Source organism: Theobroma cacao, chromosome 8, assembly GCF_053813885.1.
Source record: "Theobroma cacao isolate CCN51 chromosome 8, ASM5381388v1, whole genome shotgun sequence".
In the NCBI taxonomy this organism is placed as follows: Eukaryota; Viridiplantae; Streptophyta; class Magnoliopsida; order Malvales; family Malvaceae; genus Theobroma; species Theobroma cacao.
In genome coordinates this window covers 7902738-7929729 of record NC_142646.1, presented here as the reverse complement: position 1 = coordinate 7929729, position 26992 = coordinate 7902738, and the positions used below count along the sequence as shown (strand labels likewise).

General features: G+C 33.6%; 4 protein-coding genes across 4 annotated transcripts; all 4 read right to left on the bottom strand.

Moving 5' to 3' along the window:
* Positions 1 to 6930: 6930 nt before the first annotated feature.
* On the bottom strand, positions 6931 to 9013 carry LOC18592464 (Tetratricopeptide repeat (TPR)-like superfamily protein). Its single transcript, XM_088808824.1, has 2 exons — positions 8885 to 9013; positions 6931 to 8559 (listed from the first exon to the last, which is right to left on the bottom strand). Exon 2 carries the CDS (start codon positions 8475 to 8477, stop codon positions 7107 to 7109), a length of 1371 nt encoding a protein of 456 aa, XP_088664950.1. The 5' UTR covers positions 8478 to 8559; positions 8885 to 9013; the 3' UTR covers positions 6931 to 7106.
* A 696-nt stretch (positions 9014 to 9709) lies between these two features.
* Positions 9710 to 12743, bottom strand: LOC18592463 (Pentatricopeptide repeat (PPR) superfamily protein). The gene is made up of 2 exons (XM_007019217.3): positions 10268 to 12743; positions 9710 to 10015 (listed from the first exon to the last, which is right to left on the bottom strand). Exon 1 carries the CDS (start codon positions 12428 to 12430, stop codon positions 10403 to 10405), a length of 2028 nt encoding a protein of 675 aa, XP_007019279.3. The 5' UTR covers positions 12431 to 12743; the 3' UTR covers positions 9710 to 10015; positions 10268 to 10402.
* A 129-nt stretch (positions 12744 to 12872) lies between these two features.
* Positions 12873 to 15791, bottom strand: LOC18592462 (Tetratricopeptide repeat (TPR)-like superfamily protein). Its single transcript, XM_007019216.3, has one exon. It carries the CDS (start codon positions 15684 to 15686, stop codon positions 13491 to 13493), a length of 2196 nt encoding a protein of 731 aa, XP_007019278.3. The 5' UTR covers positions 15687 to 15791; the 3' UTR covers positions 12873 to 13490.
* A 538-nt stretch (positions 15792 to 16329) lies between these two features.
* Positions 16330 to 18944, bottom strand: LOC18592461 (uncharacterized). Its single transcript, XM_007019215.3, has 2 exons — positions 17924 to 18944; positions 16330 to 16786 (listed from the first exon to the last, which is right to left on the bottom strand). The coding sequence occupies exons 1-2, from the start codon at positions 18745 to 18747 to the stop codon at positions 16726 to 16728; spliced, it is 885 nt and encodes a 294-aa protein (XP_007019277.3). The 5' UTR covers positions 18748 to 18944; the 3' UTR covers positions 16330 to 16725.
* Between the last annotated feature and the right edge of the window lie 8048 nt (positions 18945 to 26992).

Here is a 26992-nt window from a genome sequence, read left to right as displayed (position 1 = left end):
CTTGGTGCTGGTGAAGTTGGTACTCAAACAACTTCGATTCCTAAGAAAGAGAGATCGAAGACTTGTACGAAAATATAAAGGTCTAATATCGGTTGTAGCCAAGGTGGGGAAGACTTCCTACATGATTGATCTACCCAAGTAGATAAAAGTACACCCCGTGTTTCACATTTACAATCTGAAGTCGTTCCATGCAGATCCGACAGATGCAAGCAAAAGTCGAGCCATAAGAGTCGCCATCAGCACCAAGCCACCATCACAACACCGAGTGGAAGCGATTTTGGTAAGAAAGACGACGATAATCAACCAACGACTAACACAGGAATACCCAGTGAGATGGGAAGGTTTGGGGCTAAATGAGATCACTTGGGAGAAAAAAGTCGATCTCCGCGCCTTTTAATAGAAGATTAAAGAATTCCAAGCCAACCAGTCAACAAGAACGTCAACAGACTGAGTGGGGGAAGATGTCATGAGCCAACCTTATATCGAACTATGATAAGGTAGAGTTGTTTAAGAGATTGAGTCTTTTATACTTGTAAGGGAAATGTCCATCTTTCAAATATTGTAATGGCTTGTGGTGATATCTCTAAAAATACTTGTTAGGACTTTAGGAGGAAAAACCCTTTAAAAAAGGAATGTCCTCATCTCAGGCTTTGTAATGGCTATTGGTAGAATATATGTAAAATCTCGTAAACTCTTTATAAGGGGTGAGCAGTCGACGGATTGTTAAGCTACTTCACTGATAAAGATATATTTGTAGCGAATCATCTAGGGTTGCCTCTATGGTTCGAGGATGGTGGGTTTTGGTCCCTTTGTACTCAATTTTCATATTAATAAACATTTTTCCTTTTTATGGCTCAATGGTTGCATAAATGGCATTCGGTATGCCCTATGATTTTAATGTGCATTATCTTATCTAATTTGTTGCTATTATTGATGTTTGATTAGATATAACCGAGTATTGGCTGGCTTGAATGAAAGCGTCCATTCAAGCATCGTACGGACTATCGCATATTTAGGTGAAGTAGCGTAGTTCTTGACACAATGCCTATCATGAGATTACTATTGGAGAACCAGATTTTTAAAGTGTAAATGGTAATATATTCAACAAAAAAGAAGAAAAACAATTTCATATGCAAAGCCATTAATTCAAGCACAATATATTTTGGTAACTCACTATTGATAGTAATGTTTTCTATTCATAATCAAAAAACAAGCAACCGCTCAAGAATTTTTAATGAAATGAGATAAACTTGTTTTAGTAAATCAATAAGAGACATATCAGCTTAATTAATTTGAAGATTTATAATTATATTTCATTTGTAGATCAAGAGAATGCTTCACATAATTGACATAAGGCTTAAATTTTATGTTTTTTTATTTTAATCGAAGAGATGTGCTCTTAAGAAACGTGACCATATGGTAAGTACCATCCGTGTTGCTCTAATAATTTAATTTTGCATGTGCAATTAATAATTAATAAATTGCCAACCTCCATGCCTAATTAACTACTATCCCAACCCCTAGCTGAATATAGCTTGCAAAATTCTATAACAAGAAAAAAGAAAAAGAAAAATTTAGCTTGCAAATTAACAATCCCCCATACCTTTGCCAACTAATAAGTATGTATCCCAAGCTTTTTAATTGATTATTTTATCATGGAGAAGGAGGCAAATATCATGCGTTCTTAGATTTCTTTTATTTGTTTCCAAATTGGATTTGATAAGTAAAAGTAATTAATTTGACATTTTTGTGTGTCATTGTGTCCGTGAATAAAGAAGTCTGCTATTTCAAAAAGTTGGATTCAAATCTTTTATTTTTTAAATAAAAAAATAATTCTTTAATGTATATGTTGATCATATATAAAAATGCAAAATACATGGGTAAAAATATTAGATTTATGGAAAGTAATACCCAATCTGCAATTGGCACACAAATTGGAAATAAATATTTTTGATTAAATACCCAAATAAGCTCTTAAACTATGTAAAAAAAAAATCAACCAAGCTCTTATCCTTTTATTACGTTCAAATGAGTTTCTAAATTTTTATTTTAAGTCAAATAAGTCATTCTCTCTTACCATTGATTAACTTCCGTCGATCAACAGTACATGTGACACTTTTATACCACATCATTTGTCACGTGGTAAGTTGACGTGGCATTTTGATGATGTCACTACCACATAACAGATCATGTGACATTAAATGTTGTTAATTAAGATTTATTTTTTTGTTTTAAATCCTTAACCAATCATTTTTGGATATGTGTATGGGTAAACGATAAACATGCAAATCTTTATCAATAACATTTAATGCCACGTCATTTGTCACATGACAGTGACATCATCAAAATGCCACATCAACCTGTCACATATACTATTGACTAACGAAAATTAGTTAATTGTTAAAGAAAGGGGCTTATTTGATCTGAAACAAAAGTTCAAGGACTTATTTAAATGCAATAAAAGAATAAAGATTGAATTGACTTTTTTTGACATAATTCAAAATTTTATTTGAGTATTTAGACAATATCTTTCTTTGGAAACATGAGAAGCAAGGGCTAGCTCATTGATAAGTGAGTGTATTTTTTTATGTAGAGATAATTTGAATAGTAGGATATAAACTTGAAATCCTAAAGTCAAACAGCCTAGTAAAACCAAGTACTTGTTTGGTTTGGTTTTTTTTTTTTTAATTTATCTATATTTTAAAAGCAAAAGTCAGGTCAAATAGGATTTTTAAGAAGCTTTTAAAAAAATAAATTTTTAAAAAAAATTAAAAAAAAAGTTTAAAGAAAAGCTCCAAAGAAGAGCTTTCTCTTCTCTTATTTTAAAAATATATCAGTTTTTCAGAAAATATCTCTCACTCAATCAATCTCCCTCTCCTCTTCTTCTTTTTGCAAATCACCGTTTTTCAACGCAAATCACGACCTATCTCTCCTCTATCTCTCTCAATAAAGATTATTAAAAAAACAGAAAACCTAGTACCAGAATAACAAAATCCAATATTTTTTTGTTTTTACAAAAATTAAAAGAAAAGAAGACTCACAATTCAAAGCTGCATTCAAATACTATTTAAAGGTTTTCTCTTTTCTTTATCAAACAAGATTTTAATGTCAAATACATCGTTTTCTTTGTTCTTTTCTTTTTTTGAAAAATTGAAGCATTATGGTTCGATTTCTTGTTAGATCGATAAAAATCTAATACTATTAATACTATTTTAAGAGTTGTTTCATTTCTTTATGATTTTTTTTTATTTTAATATCTGAAATCGTATATAAACTTAAAGCAGAGTTATTTCGATTTGGTTTATTAGGTGATTAAAGATGATATAAATACTCTTTATGGTAATTTTAACCAAAACTAAGACTTATATAATTTATTTTGTTAAACAACTTATCAAATAATTTTAATTTAATTTTAAAAATTATTATTTTTAATAAAAGCTTCATAATAACTTTTAAAGTTGAAAAAAAATACACCAAATAGGCTTTTAATATATATATATATATATATTTAACATTAAACTTTTGTAGCCAGACAGAAGTGATTTCTATCCCAACATCGAAGAAAGAGGAGAACTAGCTGAGTTAGCAAGCCATAAGCAAAGTGATTGACACTGCTAAAATCAATGGTTTGGTCTACCTATGCGGCATGCACTGGCGAAAATGAGGCAAAATAATTATACACATTCTTCAAAATAACCCATTACTATATTTGGGAAAGAGAGGAAGAGCAATCAAGTTACAGCTATTTCCTTTTTCTTTTAGATTAAACATTCTTTAAGCGACTCAATGTAAATTTTCTCACCTTCCAACAATGTGCAAAATGCCCAATAATTTAGAAGATTTCATTAGCTATTGCTGCTTAGATGATTTTGCAACCAAATTGCCGTACCTTCCGCCTCAATTCTATGTCTATGGGTGTCCCACAGCCTCAATGAAAATTGGCTGCCTACCTCCTTGCTATACAAGACAAAGACAAAATATAAGCTAACTAGTCGAGAAAGAAATAAACTAAGGTACAAACAATGATTCATTTGGATTGCTTATCTAATTAATTGTCTTTTCAAGAAAATAATAATAATAATAATATAAAGTAGAATTTGTATTTTCAAATTGCAATTCTTGAACAAATCTTGATTCATTTCAAAATAAGTTCGATTTTAAAAATTTTCAAAAATTTCTTCACTTAATTTCAGGTTGACTCACTTCAAAATAAGCTCAATTTGAAATGTTTTGAAAATTGGTTTTGGGTTCATTTTGTAGGAAAGGTTGTAGGTGGTCGTGGAGCTGCTGCAAATGATGGCTTAGGTAGACAGTTGGTACTATTTTTTGAGATTTTCCATTCCTTGTGAATAGGGGTGAGCAAATGAGTGGATTGAGTAGTTTGGTTTATTATATCTAAAGATTAAATAGGTTAAATATTTTTAAAAAACCGATTAAAATTGACTAAACATAAAAGAAAACCAAATCGACTAAATATACAATTGGTTCCATCAATTCGATTTTGGACCAATGGATCCAAATTTTATTAGTTTTCCTTTTGCAAATTACAATATTAAAATTAATAAACTTCATCCATAATTATAAAATATACAAACAATCTAAACATAAAAAAACATACAAATAGTAACTAAGTATAAACAATGTATTATAAAAACTAAGATTGTAACTAATAAAGTTATTAAGTGTAATTATACAAATAAAGTCTATTATTAATTATAGTAATGCTTATATATAAATTAAATATATGTATATATATATGAAATCAATTATACAAATTGTATGTTATAATTTTATATCAAAGTTTGTATAAATAATAATTAATTATAAACAATAAGTTACAAAAACTAATGTGATAACTAATAAAACTATTAAGTGTAATCATATAAATAAAGTTTAGTATAAGTTATAGTGATGCTTATATATAAATTAAATTTATGTATAGATATAATATATTTATACAAATTATATATATATTTATAACATAAATATTTTATACTACGAAATATTACTAAAGTGTAATAATTATAACATATTAATAAGTATGATATTTACTGTCATATATTATAATGTTAATATATAAATTATATCATTTAAAATATATAACTTGTAATATCATATTAGTATAGATTTATAAATAAATAAATATATAGCTAATATTAAATTGCTATAATTATGATTTATATACGTACATATAATAAATTAATATATTGTAAATAAATTATTAATAAAATTTACTATCAATTCTTCTTAATATATAAAAAATATTATATATATTAATATATATATATAATTAGTTTTGTTTTTTGGGTGGGTTGGTTCAAAAATTTTAAAACCGAAAATTGACTAAAAAACCAATTGGACTAGACATTTGGGACCATTAACCCAATAGATCAATTAGATCAAACCGTTTTTATTCAAATTGCATTTGATTTGGGTATATTTTTTTCTTTCATCAAGGTTTTTCCCACTGAGTTTTTCTTACTAAGGTTTTTAATGAAGTAGTATTTTAAAAACGTATTTTTGAAAAGAATTATGTACTTTTTGTCTTTCACTTAGTTTTTTTTTTTCAAGAGGTTTTTTTCTTAGTAAGGTTTTAACGAGACATATTCATAATAAAAAAAACATCCAAGAGAAAGTGTTATAAATATATGTGTGAATGTCCATTATCTCACTACCTCATAGTACAAATTAGGCCCAACAATCGAGACAAACCAAGTAGCCCAATAGGCCAGATATAAGAATGTAATTTGATTTGAACTCTTATATATGATTATGTATATCCATATTACATTGGATTAAATTTTGAATTTAATCCATCCAAATCAAATCACTTAACATTATTTTTTGTTGTATAAATTCTATCTAGATAGGGGTTATTAACCTATAAATGAGTCTTTTACTTCATTTGTAAATACATACTCTTAAAAAAAAATCTTCTTACTTTATTAATACTTTTTTCTCACATATGTTTTTCAGGTTATATTTCACAACAATTTATGTATTTTTAAACAAAATTATTATTATTTAGTTTTAACTCATCTATTTTTAAAAAAACTTGTTAATATTTATTATTAAACTCCTATAAATTTACATTTGGTGAGCTTTTAGTACATTAAATATAAATCCAAATTTAAATCATTTGCACTATTTCAAATCAATTACAATCACTGAATTGGGGCTTCTCAGAACAGTTTGATGGAGCTGAGGGAATTGGCCGATATAGTAGTACCATTTTTACTACATCTTTCAAATAACTTCGTGTGCGATTCATTTTTGGTTCAAAAGTTTCAGATGGGTATTAAGACATTAAGTATACTACAACTTGCTTCATTAGAGGGTAACAAACAGTTGGTTATTTATTTGTTGCAGATACTATTGGTTGCTGCAAGTGTATTCTACTTGGTTGTAAAGCAGAACCCCACTTGCATGGCTTCAGATGCCAAAATACAGTGATTGGTGGCACATTTTTTCAGAGGAATTTCTGGTTAACCAAACTTGCTTGACCTTTAATGATCCAGCATCTGGCTACCCTCGCCACAAGGGGTCCTAGTTTCCAGAGCATTAATTGGCAAATTCTAACACTATCAAATCACACCTTAATAGTTGTCCAGGTTCCTGGTACTGGCAGGGCCAACACAGTATTAGATAATATCATGATATTCCATGAACCTATACAAATACTTGGAGAATACAACCATTAATACATTCTTATGCATTTTCTTTTACCTGGGCCAGGACAGCATCACCAAAGCAAATTGGTAATTAGTGTTCATGTAAGTGGGTTAGAATCCATTTCTTAATTTCATTGCCTTCTACAAAAAACCAAAAGCAGAATTGACACTTTCAATTTGCTAATCAAATTAATTTGTATAAATACCTGGACAAACTTGGCAAAGCTGGGGCAATCCTTAAAAGTTACAAATATCAAGCTTGTTGAAAATATCAAGATGACCTTCGTTAGCATATTGGGTTCAAGAAAAACATATGCAAAACCTTATCCATACATATTGATCTTCTTTAACCTGTTAATTCTGTGTATGCTGGCTATAACATATGTAAAGAACTCTGAAGATATCAACAAATCGGAGCCTGAATTCTTCAATTTTCTAGTTTGTTTCACTCTTATTCCACTCAGTACCCTCTATCCGATGCTCTAAGTGAATACAACCTTTTTCTTCCAAGTCCCAAGTCAATAATCTCAATATCAAATATATATCTCTTCCTCCATCATGATGTAACTGATCTGCCCGGAACATATATACATGGTTTTGTATTCCAATCCAACTGCATCCAACAATCTTCTTCAACCTTGACTTCATGGCCTTCCTGACTCGAATCATTCCCTCCCATCTACCCCTCATCTCATATGCATGATTCAACACCAAATAAGGTAAAGAAGACTGTGGTTCCAGCTCTATCATCTTTGCTGCCATACTTTCAGTAAGATTCGGGTTGGCATAAGTTGCAGTAGCAAGAACTATTGATTCCCAAACTAAATAACTAGGATCAAAAGGCATTGCTTCTAAAATATCACATGCTTCTTTGACTTTACCAGCATGACAGAGCAACTCCACAATGCAGGCGTAGTGCTCATCACAAGGTATAACTCCAAATTTTTCCTCCATTGATGAAAATATACTCATTCCTATATCTACAAAAGCGCCATACCTGCAAGCTAATAGAACTCCAGCAAGTGTTATTCGATCTGGTGCTGGACCTTCTCTGAGTAGTTCCTTATATATTTCCAAGGTCTCAACAGCTCTGCCATTGTGAGCTAAACCCATGATTAATGTATTCCAAGATATGATATCCTTTACATGCATTTCGGAGAAAATCTGCATTGCTGGGTCAATTAATCCAATTTTAGCATACATATCCACGAGTGAACAGGCAACAATTGATTCTGACTCAAAACCTGATTTTATCACCAAAGAATGGACTTGATGTCCTTGCTCTGCAGAAATAAAGGTTATACAGCTCAGGACAATACTGATTGCGAACTCTGTAGGCCTGCAATCCTCCCTCAAGGAGAGCACAAAAAGTAGCAAAGCATCATCCTGCAAGCCATGCCTTGCATAGCTTGAGATCATAGAACTGCAAAGCACAGAATCCCAACGTTCTACTTCTTCAAAAAGCTTAACAGAATCCTCTAATCTGTTGCATTTTGAAAAAAGGTCAATAGTGGCACTTGAAACAATGGAATTCGAGATGAATCCCACTTTGACACAGAGAGCAAAAATTTCCTTACCCTTATCCAAATTTCTCAAATTAGTACAAACGGAAATCACATTTGAAATTGTAAACTCATCAGGTGAATAACCAGCAAATCTCATCTGATCAAACTGTTTCAATGCCATGTCTTCATAACCTGAGTTACAACAACCCGAAATCAATGAATTCCAAGACACAACATCCACCTCTTCCATGTTAAAAAACACACCAAAAGCATAATCGACCAAGCCAAGCTTCCCATACATATCAATTAACGAATTTCCAATCACCAAATTGGACAAACCAACACCACTTGTAATAATGTTACCATGAATTTCCTTCCCCTGACTAGCACACGACACAAATGTTGTCAGAATTGAAAATGTAAACTTACTGGGTCTAACACCACAATTGTGCATTTCCTTAAACACTGCTAAACCATAACCCCAGAACCCCAACCACCCACAACCCGAAATCATGGAGTTCCAACTAACAACATCTTTCGCAGGCATTTCATCGAACATTAAACATGCTTTCTTAAAATGACCAAACTTCAACAGCCCATTCAAGAAAATATTCCAAGATATGATATTTTTGTCATTTATCTCATCAAAAACTTTGGAAGCATCGTTAAAAGAGCCAACTTTGAAGTAAAGGTTAACAAAGCAATTACCCAGAAAAGTTATGCGACCGAATCCAAATTTGATCAACTGGGCATGGATTGTTTGGGCAAATTGAATGGATTTTAAGGATAAACAGTGGTTTATGAGGTTGGTGTAATGAGAAAGAGAGAATTTTTGAGACCCATATATTGGTTTTAGAAAAGGGCACATGCATGGAGCAAATGTTTCTTTGTTCTGTATACAAAGCAAGAATATGATGTTGATTCCTCCCTTTTAGGGTGGGTAAGGTTTTGGGATTGGCTCTTTTTATTGTTACTCTCCTCTCTTCTAGCTGGGTTAGTCGCGCTGCAGCAACCCAAATTTAACAGAGAAATGTGTTTGGACTAAAATCTATAGCCACAGAGATTTGCTATGGCTTGAAGTTTAACGGTTACTTTTGTCTTCCCTCCACGTAAAGGGTATTAGGACCAAAGTACTTAAGCCACGTGAGCACAATGACCTTGCCCCTGTCGGTAAAATTGAATTGGGAAAAACAAGAGGCATTCATGTAAGAATTAAGAAAGAAAACTAGAGGTAGTAAGATGCCAATCTGACTTAAGGAATTCCACATCAAAATCCAACTCCATTATCTTACCTTAGTATAATAAAATAGTTTCATCAAACTTGATTTGATTTTAAAATAATTCCATTTAATTTAATTTAATTTAAATTACATGAGACTTAACATGTATTGTAAGTTGTATTTGAATCCATCCGAAACCCAAATTAAGAAAGTAAAAACAATTAAATATATGCATACAAAGACACAGAAAATAAAAGGTTACAAATTTTAGATGGATCCAAGCAATTAATCGAATAAAAAAATGTGAAAGAGAGGCAATCAATTAATACATTATTGAACTTCATGTAAATTAAAATATTTTTACAATTTTTTTTCTTTTTTTGCGTTACAATAAATTTTGCTACATGGCCGAAATAAGTAGGTGTGACTTCATAATCGGCGCGTGCCACCTCATTATTTTTGCTTGCTGTGTTCCCTCTCGTCTGTTGGTGACAGGCACCAATGGAACAAATCAAATGTAACACACTGTCGTATTTCCATCTTATCGTCATCTATGGACCTATTTATTCTCTTCCCTTCTTTTATCATCTCAGGATGCAGAATATATAGGCTGGTATCTCTACAAAGCAGCAGAACAATTGCATTGAGATTAATTAATGTACTCAAATCTAAAGCAACCTGTGAAACGCATACTACCACAAGCAATTGCCAAATACAATGTCCCATAAAAGACCAAAATCTCTCCACTGAGCTTGGTGAGTGAAGCAAGGTAGCCCAGCACAACAATGGTGCAACCGGAATTGTTTTATGTGTAAAGCATGCAGTATCAAAGTATGTCTCGCAAGGAATAAAATGATCTCTTTCTACTTACCAGTAGCTGAGCACGATTGACATTTAAAGGGTCAATTAGTGCAAGCTGATCAAGAATAATACATCTCATTTTGGAGCGGCATATCTTTTTTTTTTTTTTTTCTGACAACTCTTCCGCCACCTCAAAAATGCTTGTTCAACTCTCAGCCCAACTGCAACCAGGATTCTTTTTTATTTGCTTTTCTCTCATTATACTTCTAACTGCAGCTGATGTTTCCCATTCACCTGAGGTTGCAAATAAGCTTGATAGCTGTACATAAGCACCGGAGTTTTCAGGATCAAGCTCAATAATCCGCTCTGCCACCTTCTTTCCAAGACTTTTATCTCCATGAGCAACACAGCCTCTCAAAACTGATGACCACAGGCTTACATCTTCCTTAAAAGGCATTTGTTCTATAAGATTCATTGCTTCCTCAAGGCAACCAGCACGGGCATAGAGATCAACCATGCAAGAGTAGTGCTCTATCCCAGGATCAATATGATAGTCCCATTTCATCGAGTCAAACCACTTTCGTCCCTCCTCTAGAAGTCCACAATGATCACAGGCAGACAGAACCCCTGTAAATGTTATGTCAGTTGGCCTTGCACCAGCATTTCTCATTTCATTAAACAATGCTAGTGCCTCAAATCCATGACCATTAGTAGCATAACCCATCAGCATGGAATTCCAAGAGATTTCATCTGATTTTGTCATTGTGTCAAATATTTTTTTCCCATATTCAACTAAACCACACTTGCAGTAGAAATCAACAAGGGAAGTAGATATTACCTGATCAGATTCAAGTCCAATGAGAGTAGCTTTAGCAAAAACTTGTTCACCTAGTTCAATACATGAGATACTAGCACAGGCACTGATGACACTAGCCAAACTAAACTTGTCCATCATCAGGTCTAGTTTATTCATCTTACAAAATGTATCTAATGCCTCAATTGGACAACCATTTTGACTTAGACCGACTATCATTGAATTCCATGATATCAGGCTTTTAGTTGGCATCGTCTTGAATAGATACTTTGCATCTTCAATTCTTCCACAACTGGAATACACAGTGATCATAGAGTTAAGCAAGACTGTATCATAGGCTTGGAGCTCACTAAAAAATTTGCAAGCATCATTAGGCCTTCCACACTTGGAGTAGGCATCAATCAGAGTGCTGGCAATGATAACATCATGGATTACTCCAATTTTATGAGCATGGCCATGCATTTGTTTTACATGTTCAGAGATACATAAACTACTGCAGGCACTCAAAACAACTGCAATTGAAGAAAAGTCTTCCTGAACTTTCTTCTCCCGCATCTTATTAAAAAGAGCTAATGCCTCAATTTCCTCATTATTCAAAGCATGTCCAGAAATTAAAGAATTCCACAAAACAACACTTGGATCACTTATTTTATCAAATAATCTTCTTGCATAAGTCATTCTGCCACAACTTGCATAACCTGAAATCAACGCCGACAAAGAGAAATCATCGGGTTCTTTCATCAAATTCAAAACACGACTCGCACTATCCAAATCACCACATTTTCCATATAAATTTATCAGAGCACTCCATAACACTGGATCAAATTCTAGTCCCTCAACCACCATATGTGCATGAATCTGCTTCCCATATTCAATAGCTCCCAAATCAACGCATGCCCCAATAACAGTTGCCAACACAAATGAATCACCCAAAGATCCCAAGTCTTTAAACAGCTCAACAGCCTTTCTTGCATTTCCATGTCGCGCGTAACCATGAATCATTGAATTCCAAGCAACCCCATTTTTCCTAGGCATGTTATCAAACAAATCCCTTGCAACTTCTAACTCACCTGCTTTGGCCAACCCTGAAATAACCAAGTTCCAGGAGAAATCATTTTTATGCGGGATCAACTTGAACAACTCCAATGATTTCTCTTTGTTTCCTGATTTCATGTACCCTTCAATTACTGTGTTCCAAGAAAAACAATTTCTGTGTGGCATTTCATCGAACAATTTCCAAGTCTCAGTCGTAGTACTGCAGCGTGAGTACAATTGTAAGAGGCGGTTTCCGATTGTAATAGTGGAACTAAGGATACCCTTTTTGAGGAAAAAGGAGTGGAGCTGTTTACCTAGGAGAATGAAGTTGTGGGTGTTGCAAGATTGAAGTATACGAGCATAATTTTGGAGATCAAGTTCCATGGTCAAGGGCGATAGCCTTTGGTTTTTGGTAGATGATTTTATGTGTTATGGTTAATCGACAAAGAAAAAGACTATAAATTGTCCTTTTAAACTGTAAAAATATTTACTCCACCTTTGAGTTTGAGAATGTAAATGGCGGCAAGAATGAAACTGTCAGTACCTCCCCGAACCGGTAGGTTATGGACGGCTGTCAGCTGGAAACAACTATTTATAAGGAGCGGTTAGGTTTCTTTGGGATAACATATGAGATGGTCTTTTTTGAGAAAAAGATGCTATTGAAGTTCAATAGTTTCGTTTTCCTTATCATGAGCTCTGCCAGAAACGAAAAGTGCTATTAATAGGAAGTGACACATTACCCTAAAGAATATACAGTAATGTCTGGTTTTCCGTGTTACAGAGGGTTAAAAATTCCTCAAGATACTACACTCCTCCACAGCGAAGATTGAAGAATGAAGATTTCAATTTACGTGAATAACAAGACTATACAGAGCTATTAAAGGATTGAAGAATGCACAGAGGAGCCTACAAAATTTGGTTCTCGAAAACTTGATGCCTGACTTCTAATTTCAAAAGTTTGGAGTGCAGCATCTGATCAAGGAAGCATGCAACGAACTTGAACTTTATGCTGCAGGAATTAGTTCTGCTGAAACATTTCCTTTCTAACTTTCGTCCCAGGTGCATGAATGCACTCCGAGCATCTCTTACTAATCAGCATGTGTAGTTGCTCTTAATTCAGCTTCTGAAGTAGATCTGAGCTCTAATGTTCAGGTAACAGCACAATGTATGCTTAGATTCCTTCCATGTTTTCCTAAAATTGGCATTATGCATTCTGTTTCCATTTGTGACTTGCCAAGCAGTCTGAATATACTGTCTCACAGCAGTCGTCACATGAGTAACTGACTTCAGGGTTTGCCACTTCACATTGTTGAGTTCTCGCACGTGATGTATAATAACCCTTGGCATTCTTGCATGAGGGCATTTCTGGAGTACTCTGATTCCCATTCTAGTTGCCTATGGCCTAGGCAACTGCAGAACACAACTAGTGTCTGTCAACAATTCCCTACCTACCTATTTTCCTTCTGTCCTTGAGTTCAAATCTTAGTGGGCTAGATGGATTCAATTGATTATGTTGCTCAGCGGCCCATTCTCCAAACCTCACAGCACCATGCTTTTCGCATGCATCGAAGACTCTAGTCAACATTGCAACGGTTGGCTCAAATGGCAAACTCTTAATAAATTTCTCGAGCTCCTTCATGCACCCACACCGGCTGTAGATTTCAATCATACAATCATAGTGCTCCAACCGGGGTATAATGCAATAGTCATTGCTCATTGAATTAAAATATTGCTTACCCAGCTCAGCTTCATGCTCACATATGCATGCAAGCAGAATACCTTGAAAGGTGACATGGTCTGGTTTGACACCTTCCTCCTCCATCAAGCCAACCAATTCAAGTACCTCTCTGCCCCTTCCGTTGTGACAACATCCAAAAATCATGGTGTTCCAAAGAACGACATCACGTAAAGCTGCCTCTTTGAAAATCGCGAGAGCATATAAAACACAACGACATTTACAATACATGTCGACCAAAGCTCCTCTGATCACCATATCCAGCTCATAACCATTTCTAATCATGAATCCATGGATTTGTTTGCCATGATTAAGTGCAAACATATTTGCACAAGCTGCCAGAAGGGTTCCAAATGTAAATTTGCATGGTCTTGACTCCCATTGCATCTCATTAAAAAATGTCATAGCCTGCTCACTCCGATGATGCCGAGCGTAGCTAGTCAACAAAGCATTCCAAGAAACCGTATCTCTCTCCTGACTCATTTGGTAAAACCAAACTCTGGCACTGTTCAAGGTCCCACATTTGCCATACATGTCGAGAAGAGCATTACCAACAAAGATATTGGAACAGAACCCATGTCGGTAGATAAATCCATGAACCTGTTTCCCCATTTCAACATCTGAAATGCCAGCACAGACATTTAAAACTAACACAAGAGTCACATGGTCAATTTCTTTAGTCATTCTGCGCATAAGAAAAACGAACTCCAAGGCATCTTCCCATTGAAACAAATGAGTATACCCTGCCAGCATTGCATTCCATGAGATTACATTTCGTTCAGGCATCATATTAAAGAGTTCCCTTGCCTCTCTAGTTCTCCCACACATAGCATACCCTGACATAATTGCAGTCCAAGAAATCAAATCCTTGGAACCAAGTTGGTCAAATATCATACGAGCACTCTCTAATCTCCCACATTTCACATACATACCAATAAGCGAACTGGAAACAACTTTATCCTTCTCAAAGTTAATCTTAAACACAACTCCATGAATTTGCATCCCTTCCTTAAGTGCAGACATGCTTGAACAAGCAACAAGGGCATTAGAGAATGTAAAATTCAAAGGTCTAACATCTCCTCGAAACACCCTAAAAAACATAGATACTGCCTCTTTTCCATCCCCTATCTCAAGATACCGCCTAACAATCACATTCCACGAAACATCATTTGGATTCTCAATCTGATCAAAAATCCGCCTTGCATCACTTATAACTCCACACTTCCCATAAACATCAACAAGTGAACTCCCCAAAACAACATTGTTAGAGTAACCATACTTCACAACCATTGCGTGAATTTGCCTCGAAAGGCCAAGCTCTAAAACAACACCGCAAGAGCCCAAAACACTAGCGAATGTGATCTCATTTGGCAAAATTCCTTCCCTATTCATCTCCGAAAACAAGCACAAAGCCTTTTCTTGAAACCCATTTCGTGCATACGCTGTTATCATCGTATTCCAGGAACCCCCATCGCGTTCAGGCATTTCATCAAACAGTTCCCTTGCGTCAACCAAACACCCGCATTTCCCATAGGTTTCTATAGCGCGGTTCAAGAGGAACACTGGGGGCAAAGGGCAGAAGGTGACTAAGTGGGATTCAAGCTTTCGGGCTTCAACAATAGCATCTTTTGCGGAACAAAGGTGGAAAAGATGGGCGTAAAGAGAATGAGGGAAAGGTTCAGGGTAAGCAAACAATACAGAAACGGCTTTTTGAAGACGACCTGACTTGAGGTGAGTGAGGATTGATTGGGTTACGGATTTCAGGCTGTTGGGTTGGTTTTGGGGTTTATGGGTTTTGTGTTGAAGGAGACGGTTGAGTATAGAGGCTGCATTCACAGCCATGCAAATGCAAAAACCAGAGGATTTGACTTTGAGTTTTTTTTGTATCGTGGTAGCAAAAATCATACGTTCAACTATTTATACAGTTGGGTTTCGATTTGGTGCCTATTAGATGATTCTTGACCATGGTTTGGGGATCTTTTATTTTTTCCATGGTAAAGCGTAAAGGAGGCCTCTTTAATTGTACATCATAATATACCTATGTAGAAATATATATATATATAAAAGGACATTACTAATCATTTTTACATTTATGTTCATTTTTTTAATTATTCATAAAAAAAACCTATACATTTACAGATTAAATTGTTAGCAAAAGAATGAACTTAATGTTTAAACCAACCACTAACTTAGATAAGATTTAACTGTGCAAGTTTTATATTCAAGTTCTTGTACATCGGGGATCCTCAAATGCTAAAATAAAGTGTCATATGGTAGTAGCATTTGATTTCCTTTTACATGAAGCAATTTGGGATCAATATAAGGCATAGGATTCCACTTATTGGAATAAGAGTACAAGTTTGATCGGCCACTTTGCAAAGCTGCTGGAAGTTGGAACCAAAAGATAATTGAGAAAAGCTTTGCATAGATATGTCAGCAGAACATGTCCCTAACACCATATTCAGCCCATATGCCTATGAAGATTTCCTCCACACACCAAGGTGAAGTCTATAGTCGAAATGAGAAACATGATGTCCCTTGAGTATGATTAGAGAAAAGGAAAAAAGTTTTCAATTTCTCACACACAAAGAATATGTAGAAAATATAGTTTAAATGTGATTGCTATGCTAAGAGATTTCATTCACAGACTGCTTGTTCATCTTGGCACTGCTGTGTAATCACTCGTGCTCATTTCAAACAAACCTCAGGCCAGCTGCAGCATCTTGGGATCCAAAATCATGACCCATCTCTCAATATAAGTGGGAAAACAAAAAAAGAAAGAAAGAAAGCACTCTTTAATTAGAATCTCTGAATATTATACACAGGCTTAGCTGCACCTCTCTGCTGTGACAATTCCCTGTACCCTAAACATCGACATTATTGGAAAGATAATTACACATTGCACTCCATTTTCAAACAAGGCTAAAGGCTCAAGGCTCCCCTTTTATCGCGATGCTTTGCTTCTCATAGAGGAGATGAAAGCCAAGCAACCGCTCCTCCCATGCCTGCATTGCACACAACAAAATGTTACACAGCTGACAAACAGTGCCCATTTCAACTTTGCTGCAATCTCAAGTTCAGATACAGTAATCTATGTAGTTGTTATAGCTGGAATTCTGGGTTTACTGCTGAATCCCGCATTGAGCTAAGTAACGAACAATCTAGTGTAACCTAAGCTGTTCAACCGGTGAAGCAAGTTTCTAAGCAACTGGAACAGTGCCAATTGATATGCCCAATATTGTTAATTAAGCCTATCTCAGTTAATCATTATTCATAGCTGCTCATAACATTAGTGAAAATATAGGTAAACTTTCATGAAAGTTCATTTATCCTAATAAATTGTACAAATGCAGCAAGCCATTATCCCCCTAATTTGTTAATCTTAATTCACAGTAGCTTTTGACTCTTTGGCTTAAGCATTACTTGCTGATAGTAGCAATACCTCACCTTCAAAATGGAGGTGTCTAGTTTGAAATTTGAATCTCTTACCTTTACCTAATTGTTATATAAGAAAAAAGGGTTCTTGGATGCAAAGCAAACTATTTTAGCTGCAAACGAATATGTCAAGCAAAAGTAAAGGAAAAGGCTGCAGACTTGTTTGAAATAAAAAATGTACGTTGTTGTATGTGATTTTATCTCCTTTTGCTTCCCTCTTTTTTCTAGAAGAGACTTTGACTATGATAGGAGGCCGTGAGGTGGAAAATCTCGGCAGATGAAATTTTCATCTATATACCTATTCTAGAATTTTCAAAAAGAAATTTAATATTACTTGCTACACGTAATCAGTAGAATAAGGTCAATGACTCTGCATCTCAGCATCCACAGAACAGAGTCCTCTGCTTCCCAATGTAAACCTTTCTCTAAATTGATGAAATAATTAAATCTTCTGCCTAAAGTTTAGCAAATTCCCAGCTAGTTTTATGGTAAACAACATATTGAGCTTAGTACTAATTATTGAAATGAAAATTTAATCCTTAATCTTTTCATTCAAATTTCATTTTCCTTTTGTTTGGCCTCCATTACTCCAAACATTGATTCCTAGATCTTCCCCTAAAATCCAACAAGTTTAACTTGAAAACTTTGGTGAATACCCAATGGTATGGAAGCACAAAGATCACCAAAACGTTTCAGCTATCACATACCTGCTGCTGCTATTGCTAATGCTTCTGCAGCTGCTGCTGCTGCTGCTACTGCCGCTGCTTTTGGTGCTTCCACTATTTATAGTCGATCTACCACTCTCACTCTCACTTGACCCCGATCTCTTCTTCCACCACTCCTTATCTACATTCTTAGCAGATGCATCTGACACTGTTGGCTTTGGAGAAACTTTAGAATTGTGATTTGTAGCAGAATCATTCTTTATCTTCTTCTTTTTCTTAGACCTCAAGGAAATTGGAAACACCATTTTCAGAAGAAACCCTCCATTATCTATGCTCCCACTCCTAATAATTTGCGGTTTCTGATTGTTCTGCTTCTTCTTCTTCTTCATCTCCTTCTCTTTCATGTATGTATCTTCATTGATCACACCTCTCCCTTCAGCAAAACTCTCCTGTTTTGGTTCAACAACCACAGGCTGATGCTCCACTAGATCTTTCAAGGAAAGTTCATAACAGGACTCAGGCATTCTACTAACCATTTCCATAAGCTCCCTTTGGCCTCTAGCTATAGCTTGAGCTTTCGATGATGGTGATAGGCATCGATAATTAATGTTTTGTCGATGCGGAGGACTCCTGGAAGGACTAGTACTCCACAAAGGAGGAGTGGATATCCCAGACTCATCTTCCATCACGGAAGTTTCAGCAGGGAACCTCCCCCCCATGCTGTTGCAACTCCTACAATTTGCATAGTTTTGAGCTGTCTTCTGGACTCTAGAATCATAACTGTCATAACTGTCACTCAATCTCCTTCCCATGTGGTCCGACAAAGGGACATGAGATCTGGGCAGTTTTGCGCCAGGATCAAGCATGTTTTTTGGGGAGGAAAATTGGGGGGAAGGCAAAGGGAGAGGCAGGGGCGTGATTGAGGCTTGTTTAAGAGATGGTGGGTGCGGAGGGATTATCTTCACCCACTCTTTTCGTCACTTTGTCATCATCTTTTAACAAACAGGTTTAAATGGGGGAAAGCTCTCAGGGCATGGCATGGGGGCTTGGGGGTTTGGGCTCAGAAAAGTCAAGAAATTCTAGAGGGCCATCCCTTTCTCATTTTTTTTTTTTTTTTTGTCTTTCGAGGAGATTTTGCCTTTGTTTTCTTTTTATGTGGATTTAAAAACACCCAGCTTGTCCCCCCACCTCCCTGTTTTCATGTTTTGACTTTTTGGCTCTATCTTGGCAACGTATCTAACAGGTTCACTATCAGGTAAATATATTATCTTTGATACTTAATGAATTATGTTTTGGTGATATTATCCTTATCATAATTAAATAAAGAAAGGCACCACCCTTTGATTTGTTTAATTTGGTGATAGAGAACATTGATAAAAGACAAAGTATAGGCGTATTATAAATTTATATTTTCTATTTAAATCACTTGAATTCTGAATTAAAATTTACTATAATTTTACAATTAGAAAGATACATGTAAACAAGAATTTTACATAAAAAAAGATATTGACATAATCATAACCGAGAATATATTAAGTTTTTGTTCTTCATTGCCGGACCTTTGGGTAATCATTTGGTTTGATTAAGCCTCGACCCACTCCCGTTTTTCAGTGATTGGTGGTGTTTGTCACCAATTTGGTGATTTAATTGGTTTCTGTAATTAGAAATGGAAGGCTTTAGCCTTGACACGTTTGGGATATCTTTTGTAAAGGGAGAGGCTTGACTCCCACTTTATTAACTTAAATAAGCTTTTCCTTGGGTGTACTTTTAAAAAAGAAAAAAAAAAAAATCTTTGGATCCTTTTGCAGATGATGGCTGTAAGAGAATGTGATTACTTAAGCAATCAAATCCAGAGTGTTGGACAACATTGCTTGGAAAGAGTAGGTAAACTCGTTACTATTATTATTTTAGTACCGTATAAGCTGCGCAACCTTCACCTGCAGTCTTGCCATCATTTTACTAATTGGCTATACCTTTTCAATGACAGAAACCAAGTGAACTATTTCACCATTGATGGTTCTTTTTTTTTTTAGTTTATTTGGGATAAAACATATACATAGTCAGGTTTGTGGAATCAAATTCTATTAAATCATGCAATTAACATAAAATTACAAAAGTAATGCTTAAATGCAAAGTATTGTAGCAGCCAAAGTCATTATTGTGAGGAGCGTAATGCAAAGTTCTGGTTGCAATATAGAAAAGTTATGGCACTATCTATGAGGCGACCACTTTTTTGTTTTATTTGACATAAAAAGAGTTAAAGAGAATATATATATATGACCCCTTTACTTATGATATTTGAATTTTTCATATATTTGTGCAAAAAATTGTTAAGCTCACTTCCATTTTTCTTTTAAAAGATACTCACAATTTGAATCGCCTTCCCCAACTTTATTATCAAATAAATAAAAGATTCTATTTATTCTATGGTTTGATTAACCAGATTCAGGCTCTTTAATTGCCTATAATCCAAAAACTATATATAGGGAGGAAGTTTTTTGTTTTTTGATTCACTCAAGGGAGATGTCACAACAAACAAATGTTAACTTTAAGAACTCTTAATATTGTTGGATGAGAGAAACATGAGGTGCATTTGCTGTCAGGGGTAGACCTTTCCACTGTCAAAATTTAGTTACTTCTGTTATTTGAACTTTTACCTACACGGTTTATTTATTTTATTTTATTTTTTGATATCATGTAACAATAATTTCCCATTACATTTAATTGATACATTTAATATACGTTCCTAGTAAAAAAGAAAAAAGGGATATTGTAGTATGGTAAAAACAAGTATGAATTATAATCACAATAAATGAAGTATTAATTTCACATAAAAAAATAAACAAATCTATTAACAATTGAACAAATTCAACATAAAGTGGAATTAGACCGTTATAGCTTTATATGCTCTTTGTTTAAATTACCACAATACCTGCGCTAGCTAGTTGATTTAGATTAATCAAAAAGACAAAAAGGAATAAAGAAAAGAAAAATTAGGTGAGGGTCCTCGTGACCATACCACTATAATGTCGTTGGATACTTTATTAACTATTCATTCTTGAAGGTCCATTAATAATAATAATAATAATGTACAAACCTTAAGATACAAGGTCAATGTCTATATAGTCATGACCAAGCTATTTTTGCATTATGTATAGTTTTAGGATTAAACAGATCACTGCTTTTATGATATCTTTGTCATATTTGTTTTTAGCTGTCATTTCTTCATTTTTGTTTCCTTTTTGATGAATGAAACCCACTCAATAATTGATGTTCATCTGTCCCTGAAATCACCACTTTTTATGCAAGCCATGTGATGTGATCCATGATCATCTTCCTTTCACCTTACCCAAAGGCAAAAACAAGAAGGGGGAAAAGAAAACTTGGAAAATAATTCTACTTTATTAAACCATCTATGTTGGGAAATATATAGGAATGCTTTTACCTTTATAATTCTTCCAATAAGAAACAATCAACCCGACTTTAATTTCCCCTTTTTTTAAAAAACAAAATTGCTAAAAAAACAATCAATCAATCGACCCTACTTTGGTTCACAGCTAAGTCATCAGCTGTGTCAAAAAATATGATGTAGTTACCTGTATTTGATGTGCTATGTCTATGGAATCACCTTTATGTTTTCCTCGAGTTTCAAACACCTAATTATACGCATATAATTATTCACACGTTGATTCAAATTGCTAATTATGATGTTAATTATGCGCCTAATCAACCCTAGAATATGCAAATCATAAGCACAATCAACACTATAATAGCCCAAAGTAAATCTAATAAATGTTTCATAAAAGAAATCTCATACAATAAGATTAATTGATTATTAGTACCTTTTTAATCAAGGGTAAAATTTTAAGATTCTAATAACTCTGGACTCTTTAACTTTTCATAAACAAAAAAACCAAATAAAAGAAGAGAGCGTCAAAAATATGTCATTGTAAAGGGTCGAATCTAATATTTATATAAATTAAGACGAAGGAATTTGTCAATTGAAAGAAGTTTCTGTGATTGAACATTTTTCCAACTGATAAAATTCGTAACTTTCAATATTTACATAACTAGCTATGTACATGCATGTCAACCCAACTTTATTCTAACTTGTATAATTAGCGGTATTTAGTTTCTTAGGTAGCATTATGCACATAGCTAGCTTGATGTGTCTTAATCGGGCGGTGCCATAGGTGAATCCGAGCCCCAAACAGATGTACAAGTTAATGGACAAAACAAAAAAACGAAACTGGTGGCTCAAAACACGAAAGAAAGGCAGTCGCTACCAAGAAATTCCTAGGTGTTGACCCATGACATTATTTATCAATGCAAGTCTACCACAACAAGACCCCTTTGCCCTTAGTTTGGTTATTGTTTTGCTTTTGCTGATCAAGAAATAACATCAATTATTCACGCTGCCCTCAAATTTTCCAGGAAGACTAAAAACAGACTTGGAAAATAAAAAGAAGAAAGAAAAAAACACATAACGTGTCAACGTTCTGGCAGCCACACGTGGGGACCAATTTAATGTTTAACATTTGGCTTGAGCGGTAATCTAGAATTGAAAATGGCTAAAATTCTAATGAAAAAGAATTTAATATATCGTAGGGCCGACGAAGTTTAAAGGATCTGGTGGAAGTAGGAAGAAGAAATAATGCAAGATTTTTCGTTGAAATTTCCTTGTGGTTATGTGGTGAAGATGTTTCTTTTGTTCTAATTTTAGTCGTGATGAGGACGAATGGGGTAGTGTTACGTTACTTCTATTAACGTGACAGCTCGATGGCGATATGTCAAGGAAAGGATGTCTTGGCCCGTTCATTCGGCCCTTTGGCACATCATGATTTAATATTATTTCTTTCCCATCATCTGTCCCAACATTAGAATTTTGTTTCTTTACCATGCCTGTGCTATGACAAAATTTTTCTAATCTTTGTTAGCATTCTCTTAATTGTTAAAGCCTATCCTTAGTTGTATTCTGAAATTCAAAGTTTTGCAATTTGGTAGCTGTTTCACAAATTATTGTGTAGCAAATTAAATTAAATTCTGTCTTTTAAAATTTTCTTTTCTAAGACTTATAACATGTATGAGAGACCAAATTTTCTTTTATAAGACTTGTAACATGAATGAGTGACCATCTACCAATAGAAAAAGAGGGGAAAATATGAGGAAAAAAGAAACGAAAAAAATTAAAACCAAATATGTATTAAAAACATAATTGAAAATATATTCGTGACAATTTACGAGAGTTGAGACGAAAAATGAAAATAGAGGATTTGGGTTTTATAAAATATAATAATGTTAAAGGTGTAAGGGTCTAATTTTTTGGGTGAATTTCTTCTTTAACATGTTCTATAACTTGTTTTAAAAAGATTTTCCCAGTTAAGATCTATTGCTTTACGATTATAAAGTAAGTAGTTTCTTATATCAGTAGACATTTCCTTGGAACTCCTTAATTCCAATTTTAATATCTCAGCTGAGATCAATTTCTACCGCCATAGCCCCATCAAATTACAACACACGATTACAGATGCACCGAACAAAGATGTTGGATTTCTTTTTCCCAGCAAACATTTGTAAAAGATGATTACTGAGGCTGATGCAAGATTCTTATGGAGTTATGGATAAGTATAAACCACTTAATACAGAGGAGGAGTAAAATGAACAAAAATTAATATTCTAACAGAATATAAGTAGTTGACTTGATTAATGATAAATTTAAAATAGTTTAAATTTATCTAATTTTGAATTTAACTTAAAAATTATATTTTATTCATTACCAACATGTTAGAAGCCTAGTAGATCAAACACCTAAAATGAATGTTGAAAATAAAATGAGAGAGGTGATTAGGTCGGACTTAATCAAATTAAAAGTTATGAGCTTCTCAAGCACTTGATTAAAATTGTTTAATTAAGTTGGGCCTAATTAATTAATTATTTAATTAAGTTACTGGACTTAATTGATTAAATTAAACAATTAAGTTAATTGAGCTTCTTAAGGACTTAATTAAATTATTTAATCAAATTATTCGATTAATTGGTAATTACAAAATAGTTTTGTAATTAGGGTTTAAAATTAATCCAAGGTATAAATACCTTGCTATAACCTCCAAACAAAATGAGAGAGAACGGTTGAAAAATTAAGAGAACGACGCATTAGAAATTTCTTTTGCCTTGCCACTCCTTGTGTGAAGAAAAAATAGTTTTTCATTCACTTGATTTCTTTTGTGTGTTCAGCCCCAAAATTTTGTGTGGATTATAAGTTAAACTCATCTTTGCTAGGACATTGTCAAGGCATAACAATCTCAATCCTTAAAGAAGGATTTTCTAATTTATTAGTGTGGATCACCTTTAGAAGCTGCATAAGGATTCCTTGGATAGCTTTGGTTTGTAGCAATCGGGCTGAGGTGGTTATGTTTTATGAAAGTTGATTTTGTGGTTTAATAAATGATTCATCAACCTTTGTTATTTAGTTAAACTTGATATGATCATATATGTTTTATTTTTTATTTAATTTTGTACCAAATTTGGCATGAAAGAGATCTTAAGAGGGTGAGGCGTAATTTAATTTTTAAATTTATTTTCATTACATTTTATTTGTATTTGATGCATGATCAACCCTCACCCAACAGTGGTATCAGAGCCCCTTTCATGCCATTTGAGTGCTTGTTCATGTTCAATGGATGCTTGATTAACAAATATTTGTTTTGCATTTTGATATGGTGCGATTTTGTTAAAATCAATATTTCAAAAATCTGCTTTGGCTATTTTATTTAATTCTGTCCAGCAACATTTATAGCCTCTCTTAATCTTATTTTGACTTATTTAAATCATATATAGATTTAACTAATGTGTGTTTTATATTGTGAAAAGAAAGCACAAGAATAAAGGACACCATAAGGAATGGTTTTGGAGGTTGTCTTGCAAGGCAGCACACACACAGTTTCAGGTGCTGAATTTTTCTTCTAATGTGCTCAAATATGTAATTTTTACACATTTATTGCTGGATATGTGGACAGAAAAATTATGAAATGTTCATGATTAAATGGGCCAATTTTAAGCAAGAAATTGGAGTAAAAAGTGAAAGCAGTCCAGCTCACTGTTATGACATGAATTTCAGTTTTAATTGACAAGAAAGTCTTGGAAATTATCTCTAAAAATTTCCAAAAAAATTATCTATATTAAAATGTTCAATAAGGATTATTTTTGGAAAATATCATGGCTAAACATGCTGATTTCAAGCAAGAAAATCGGTGCAAATATAAATCTATCCAGCTCACAGTTTTGGCATGAACTTCAGTTTTAATTGACAGTAAAGTCTTGAAGATTAATTCTGAAAAATTTCAGAAAAATTATCTTTATTAAAATGTTCAATGAGGATTATTTTTGGAAATTTTCATGGCCAAACAAGCTGATTTAAGCTATTAATTATTGAACATTTGAAAATAGTTTAGAGAATAGTTATAGCTTGGAAATCGGTTTTGAATGGCAAGATAATCTTTCAAAATTAATTCTGAAAAATTTCAGAATAGTATCCTCATTTGAAATGTTCAATTAAAGGATAAAATTTTGAATTTGAATTAATTTGTGATTGGTTGGACATTTAACTGAATTAAAAGAATGTATTTCACATGTGAAATGACACTCCTGACAAAGGTTGTGCATGGTGGCGCCACACATGGATGTCGCACCTCCCATTGCCATGGATGCAACCGCTTTATGGAAAAAGGTTGTTTGTTGGAGAAATTGGACACTCAATGATTAGGAAAGATTCTTTCCTTAGCTGATCATTGACTCCTAAATGTTAAGGATGCATGCCTAAAATCAAGGAGTTTGAATCCTTGATGGAATCAATCAATTTTAAGTTGATTGATATTAAATCTCCAAAAATATTAAGTCTTCCTCATTTGATGAGGACTTCCAAAATTAAGGGATTATGATTTAAATTTATCAACATCTAATTAGATTAGATAATTTTAATTAAAATGGAAAGTCAACTTGAGTAGATGACATCCTAATCTGATTAGGATAGATTTTAATCAAGATAAATTTACTAATAAATTAGGACTTCTAATAATGGTTAGAACTTTACAATTAGTGAATCGATAATACAAGATTAAAAGGTGGATAAGAACCTTCCTAAAATATTTAGGACATGTGATTTGAATCATGAAACCCTTTAAAATGGTTTATGATAGATACTCAAATTAGGAAGTTTCCTCAATTGGTTTAGGTTTCTAATTAAAGAAGTTTAATTAGAAGGAACTTACTAATAGAATTAATTCAAATTTGATTTGAGCTAGCTAAAAGCCTTGATATGATCAATTCTTTTAATAAGTAATTTTTTTTTAAAAATATTCTTTAAAAATTACTAAATCTTTTCAAACCTAAGCATTAAATGATTTGAACTATGATTCTCAATGGTTGAGTGACATTTTTCAAATGAAATGTAGGATCATCATCATATTGAGCATGTTTACTTTATATGTTTATAACTAGATTGTGGATATTTGTTGATGGTTATGGACTATAGACCCAATATGATTGTAGATGTTTGGTTAAACTACTATTTATGGAAATCTTTTCGAATAGGGTTTGTGAACCTTACCTTATCTTTTACATTCTAGGTTTGTAAAATTCTCTTCTCATTTAACTCCTCTCGAATGTAACTTGAGGTTTCTACATACAATTGTAATTAGAAATAGGATTAGATTAGGAAAGAAATTTTGTAAATCTAAAGACGGAGATCCAAGGTGCCATGAAGAGCTAAAGGTGGATGCAAGCTAAGGCATGAAGTGCTTAATGTATGCTATCCCCTAGGATTTGACCAACTAGTTTCCTTTTATGGCTCAAGGAAACTAGAGTAGTAAAGTCCATAACCATCCTAGTAGAACAGTATGTGATAGATTTAATTTTATACGATATATTAAATGTTATGCATGCTAATCAAATGAGACCTTAATAAAATGAAAAGGATAAAATCCCTCGGTAAATATTGAGTCACATACTGTGTATGATTAAGTTGCCTTTCACATAGAACAAGATAACCTGGCTACTTTTTTAATCGAAGGCTTGTTGAGCACATTTAAAGCCACATTTTTATACGAGTATGTT